General features: G+C 31.6%; 1 protein-coding gene across 1 annotated transcript in view; it reads left to right on the forward strand.

Moving 5' to 3' along the window:
• The first annotated feature begins 5,954 nt into the window (after positions 1-5,954).
• LOC108691439 overlaps positions 5,955-6,981 on the forward strand; it is a 6,150-nt gene continuing 5,123 nt past the window's right edge. The window contains exons 1-2 of the mRNA XM_018199192.1: positions 5,955-6,475; positions 6,586-6,956. Of these exons, the coding sequence (XP_018054681.1) occupies positions 5,965-6,475; positions 6,586-6,956 (882 nt within the window). The 5' untranslated portion in view covers positions 5,955-5,964. The remainder of the gene's footprint in view (positions 6,476-6,585; positions 6,957-6,981) is intronic.

The raw sequence follows: 6,981 nt of genomic DNA on the forward strand, positions 1-6,981 counted from the left end.
AAGATAGTAAGATATGAGTATCCTTACAAAATTTTCATTGTTTCTTTCGTCAGAGCGGTAAGCCGCGGTAATCACACGGAAAAAAAAAACCTGGCCACAGCTAATTCTGATTAACTGAATTTACATTTACATTAACTACTGTAGCTATGAAATTTGTTGATACATACAAAGGATTTGCTGCTACAGCTAATATAAGGACGTGATAGCAAAATATGTATGTCTATTACAGATTAATTTATTTAGCAACATGAAGTTAATTGTCATAGTTATCGGATATGTCTATATAAAAGAAAATTGTCTCTACTAGCTAGATATAGTTTGCTGAAATTGTATTTGCTACCAAATTGTCTGCTACAGAAAACGTTTGCAATGCAATGATCAATAGATTGATAGACATGCTTGTCTGTTACAATGATAATATTTAAACCCCACAGTTAATGGAAATTAGACTTCGCAGACATGACGTCCATATAATACTATTTAACTGCCATACCTAATTTTTAGCTAATCTTTTTTTTCCGCAATAGAGGATGTAAGACATTCTTACGTTCTCTACTATGATTAGCCAATTCGCTTACTATTTTTATCTTATTGCCTATCTATCTTATATAATATGTGCTTTTATATGTGTCATAGGCTTTAGCCCAATCGAACGCAGATATACACGTGCTTATTTATTTACGCATCCTCGATACATTGTTGTGCATTTCGGTTGCATCGACATGGCGCGTAGATAACGTTTGCGAAGCCAATATCTAACACACGTGGTCGAACATACGTTTGACATTGACGTGATGTTTAAACATTGTTGATATTTCACATGCACATGCATTAACACATATTTGCGCTCATGGTCGCGTAAAAGTAAAAAAAAAATGCGCACTGTTTGTTTGTAGAAGCGGCGAACGCGGTCGTCCTCGGTATTATTCTCAAGCAAGGTTTTCTGTTGCGTTAAAATAATGCTTCTCCACAAAACTTTCTTTATTCCGCACCAAACAAAACGTAACCGTTCCATGTGCACAAGTATTAAGAAAATTGTAATTAAACGCTGAATTTTATATAACGTTCTTCTCAGTAATTATACTTCGTTCCGTTTGTAATTTTCTTAGGTAGCTGGTATTTTATTTAACTACCTTTTAATAGTCGACGAGTCGTCCGAGTTAAAGTTCCTGTGATACTCACTCAAATTCATTCGTGCCTTGAACTTCCTTTTAACTACGGAATAATTAAAATACTTCAATTAGATGAATTCTTATCTTCCCGGCCAGATTTCTTTACACCCCCGTCTGCTTTGCTTCGCTTTATATTAAAGTTGATGTAACAAATATTAATCAATCAGGAGTATCTCTTTCATACATAAATACAAATTGAAAACAGAATGTAATATAAACAAGAACAAATATTTTCAAATAAATTTTATTTTTAATTATGTAAGAAAATAAAAACAGTGTTAGGTATACATATATTAATTCTTCGATTTTAACGATCAATGTGCTTAGTCTGACATTATCAGATCGCCGTAGAGCAAAGATTCGTAATTGTGCTTTAATACTCACAATCATCATCATTATTTTGACCCGTCCGTGTAAAGTTAGTGACGCACGCGTATATTGCGAACGAACTCAAACATAATATCCTGAAAAGCACTCGTAACTCTATTTCGTTCACATACCTCGTACCTCCCAGACCATGATACCGCAATCTACCTTTACTGTTCCTAGTTTGACAGGTGTTTAATATTACTGGAAAATTTTGATCCCTATCCATGATATAGCGATGCTTATATAGAAATAAATCAAGTTGTTAACAAAAGCAAAAGCAATCGAAACTTTTCCTGAATAGATAATTCATCGCTTATACTTGTAGTACTTGCAGTCTAATAAAATTTTAAAAATTCTCATTTGAGATAAATACAAGTCTTTATATTTACATACAAGCCTATATATTTATAAGTTTTTTTAACATAACTCGAATATCAATATCATCTACGTCCGTTAATTAATATTCATAGAAATTATGAGTTTGCGACGGATTCGTAAAAGTTTTACACTGAAAATATCTAATATAACAGCTATATAGTCCAGTGGACATATTAAATGAATAAAAAGAATGTTGAGAAATGATAGACATGAGATGCAAAAAAATCCGTGTCATAAAATAGATTTTCCCGGATGGAATCATATTGCCTGCGATTTGAGCATTCGGTGCCTTTCAAGTAGAAAGAATAACCGGCATCGATGTCACAATCGAGCACGTGGCGGTAATCTTCAAGGATAACCCGCGTGTCAATGTTACAATCGATCCGAAACGTAAACGTCCTTCTCCGCTGGAAAAACGCTTGTCACTCTCCTACCGTCATGGAATACGTTATGGAGAACAACTAGGCACATCACGAGCGGATTTTATTGACGTCCTCCTGAATTCTTCTCCAGCTTTTCCGCCGGCTTTATAATGCAAAACGTCGGATTCTCGACGCACTCATATCGCGGTCTTCCTCGTCGTAGCTTCCGACAGCCGCTATACCGAAGCAGCCTCATAATGTTCACATGACGGGAACTAGAGGAAAACGCCGTAGGTGCTTATGCACATCGCAGTGCTGCCTTTCCGGATAACATGAATTAATAAAAGATGCGTCAATCCGAGGACGCTTAACGTACCATTGCAAGAAATATAATATTTTCAGCAACAGCCTATTGTCATGTAGTACTTACGATCGCATATATCGTAGTGAAGAATACCATTTCAGTGTCAGGGTTATAGGTACATTCGTTACATATGTATATATGTATATATAAAATTTGGTAGGTGTGAGACCTCCTGTATATATACATATGTATACAGGATGTTTCACACCTATCAAATTTTTTCTTAAGGACATATTCTTGAAGTAATTTTGAGACGGAAATTCTAATACAAAAATGTCGAGTCTACAATAGTTTTTGAATTATAATTGGTTAAAAATAGTGTAATTCGAAACTTATTATAGCCTCGTATTAAAATTTTCGTCTTAGAAATGTTTAAAAGAACCTAGAAATAATAATACAGGCTCTAAAAGTAAAATGGTTTTTTATTTATAAGCATTTAAAGTTAGCTTATAATTCAAAAAATTATTAACATTTTCATATTAGAATTTTCTCAAAATTACCTCAAGATATATCTTTAAGAGGAAATTCGATAGTTGTGAGACAACCTGTATATATATATATATATATATATATATACATGGCGAATATAAAAATTCTTTCAAACGACTATTTTACTAACTGTAAGCTTATCTTAACAAGATACACATTACTAAGTTTCTTTAGTAGGTTTAACAATATCAACTTGCTTTCCATTTCACAAAACATACTTGATATATTTCATATATTTCATATACTTGATATATTTCATCAAACATTAACTAACATTAATTTATTTATCGCCAAATAACGTCAGCTTATTTGATGAGATATTAAATAGATAACTTATTAAACAATTATATTTTTATTGAGCATTATTTAAATGAAATTTGACATTATATTAATAAAATTTAATTTTAAAAGAAATTATGAGTATCCAGAGAATTATAATGTAAAAAATATCTCTATGCTCTATTACTACATAAAAGTGCATAATATGCGCAACAGCGCGTCTATTTAAATTAAAAATTAATATCGACTTTCCATCGTCGGTAAACTTTTTCGAATATGAAACTGATATTTGGATTTTGGACATGTAAAAATCCGGTATCTCATTTCCGGCCGGTACGATAGGCAAACAACGCCGACACAATCTAACAGACGGAAGTTCAATTTTCTCTCGCGATACGTCTACATAAATAATGTGTAAAATCGTGAAACTTTTCAAATTATGAGATCGGTGTGTACGGTGTGGGTGGTGTCGAGGAGTTGGCAGCTAATGCGTAATTTATTAAGATACACGATCGCTTTAATCGATATAGAAACAAGAGATGGAGAAACGAGCGATCTGAGAAAACTTATCGCCGCCTGTTATCGGGGACAGCACGCTTTTAAATATATCTCAACAAGACGATTTATGGTACCGACAGATTTATGAGAATGTCCACATGTCCGTTTTAACGATTTTATATCCAGCACGACGGTACTTACGTCGTAAAGAGCCAACGATCACATTAATCACTACGGCATTGTTGTTGGGTTATTCGATCGTATAAATTCATCAAGGATCAAAAATAGATATTAACCAATAATTAATCAGAGTTGAAAACGTCATTTTATAAAAATATAGCTATTAGATATTAGTTAATTTTTATAAAAGTAACTTATTATCATTATCGTTATTAATTTTAAAAAGTAATGTTCATTATTTAATTCATTATTTATTTATTTATTTCGAAGTGCCAAAGTAAGAGATATTAGATTTTAAAATCATATCGTTTAATAATCAATATTAAAAATAACAATCAATATTAAAACTTAAAGCTCTATGTTAGTTTTTACATAGCAAGTTTTTCTTTATATTAGATAAACTTATCTAAATTATCTTATATAATTCTTTATATTAATATTTTATTTCTTAATATATATTTAATCCTTAGAAATTTAGATTCTTAAAGATTTTAATTTACAAATGCAAATTTTATTAAAAATTTTAATTAAACAATGTTTTTAAACATTAATGTGTTATTATCAAAAGTAATACGATCAAATAAATATTAAGATAATAAGAAATTATAAAGTAACGTTAAAAATAACGGTTGAATTCGTTACCATTACTGTAAAAATGTAATAACATTACCATTATCATTTTCAATAACGACCATTTCAATTATGGACAAAAAAACAATCGTTATTTAAAAAAAAGTAACGATGACGGCGTTACAAATAACGCATTACTTCTCAGTCAATAAATAAATATATAAATGTATACCATGTATATATTACGTTAGTATGTGTATGTATAAATGCATGTGTATGTATAATATGCAAACGATATCCTGAATATCCTGACACGATAATGCAAATTGAACTTGCAACTAGGAAACTCTGTTATAGTTAAGTCAGATGATCGAAACGAAAAGCTAATACAATATGTACAATATGTAATGGAAAATATAATAGGAAAGAAGTGGAATATGTAGTGGAAAAATATTAATTGCACGCAATGTTAATCGAGATTTTAAAAATATACCTAATCTCTTGAGATTTAAAAACTAAAGAAATAAAGAAATTATTTACCGAACAGTATTTGTCACACATACTATTCTAATCATTCAATGCTTAATGAATCATTAGATACTTAAGGCTCCTGATTATTCAGCTAGCGACAGAATCAGCCGGTGACCTGGCGAAACACACGCACACAAGCACGAGACATGTACATGGGCGCGCGCGCGCGCGTGTGTACAGCGCCCCGTCACAATTAATGGCTGAATTTAATAAGCGGAAAAATAACGAAATTTATGTTATTGCCATTTCGTTATTATTTGCTTAATTATGAAAATGTGACTTGTCTCGTACTTATCAAAGTCGTAATTATTGATAAAAATTAAAGTTAACTTGGAATTTTATATGTAAACGCGTATATATTTTATTCATTTCAACAGCTGTCAGATCATATATATTTCTGCCCGAATATAGGCTCACTTTACATTATGATTTTATGACCATTTAACTGACTGTTAAGAGACGAAAGGACAGTTTTTATTGATTTTTACAAGTATTTTAAAGCGATCTCATCATTTCGTTTCATTCAAATTGTCTTTAGTTACAAATAGCATGCAACATAAATTACGTGTATTTTTTGCTTCTGACGTCACAATTCCAATATGGCCGCCGCGACTAGTTAGGAGTCTTAATAGTTTTATTTAAAAATGCATTTTATGCACATTTCAAATGATTCTTATTGTACTATTTTATCTCATAAATAATTTAGCTTTTGCATAGATAATATAAAGCGCGTTTTACATCATTGACAGTATTTGCTAACATCGTTGGAAGAATGTGGACTAAAACGTGTACATTCTTAATAATTATATTCTGTGTGATAGTACGGTATAATGTGACATATGCCAAAAGGATATTGGTTATATCAAATTTACCGTCATACAGTCATCAAATATCTTATCGTGGTCTATGGTTAGAATTGCATAAACAAGGTCACGAGATTGTGTCGGTCACTACAAACCCAATACAAAATTCTTCTTTAATTAATTACACAGAAATTGACATAAATTATTTTTATAACGGCTTTCCTGAATACAAATCGCTACCATATCTCGGTTCAACTCTTCGTCTTACCACGGCGTATCTTAATTTACCATTTCTAGAAGCAGAACGAAATCTTATATGGTTTGTGGGACATATCCTGAATCAGGAGCTTTATAAAGATCCAGAGATGAAAAAGTTATACGCAATTGATAGCAATGAACATTTTGACGCGGTTATTGTAGCGCAGGGTCCCACAATTTCGCTGAATGCTCTCGCGTACAGATTTAACGCTCCTCTTATAGGTAACAAAAAACAATATCTACTATTAATTAAGTAAATTATAAAAAATTAAATTCATTTAATTTCGAACAATTATTCGTAATGAGATAATAAAAGGTAACATGACAAATAGGTATTTCAAGCTTGGATGTCTTCAATCATTTGCGCTATACATTTGGATCCCTGATTCTCCCATCGCATATTTCAAATTGGCAAATTAATAAGCCAAATGAAAAAAATATGTCATTTTGGAGGAGACTTGTCAACTTTTATGATGTATGGAAGCAAATGTATTCCTGGATGAACGAACATGTTGCTATGGAGGATGCAATCGCGAAGAAGTACTTAGGAGAAGATCTACCACATATCAATGATATAACGAGAAACATGAGTATATTCCTCGTAAACAGACATCCAGCGTTTGTGCATGGCAAACCCGAACAACCGAATGTCATATATTACTATGGTTCTCATATTGCAAAAGTACCGGATGCTTTGCCAAAAGTACATTTATATATATTTATATATA

Source organism: Atta colombica, unplaced genomic scaffold, assembly GCF_001594045.1.
Source record: "Atta colombica isolate Treedump-2 unplaced genomic scaffold, Acol1.0 scaffold47, whole genome shotgun sequence".
NCBI classification, from domain to species: domain Eukaryota; kingdom Metazoa; phylum Arthropoda; class Insecta; order Hymenoptera; family Formicidae; genus Atta; species Atta colombica.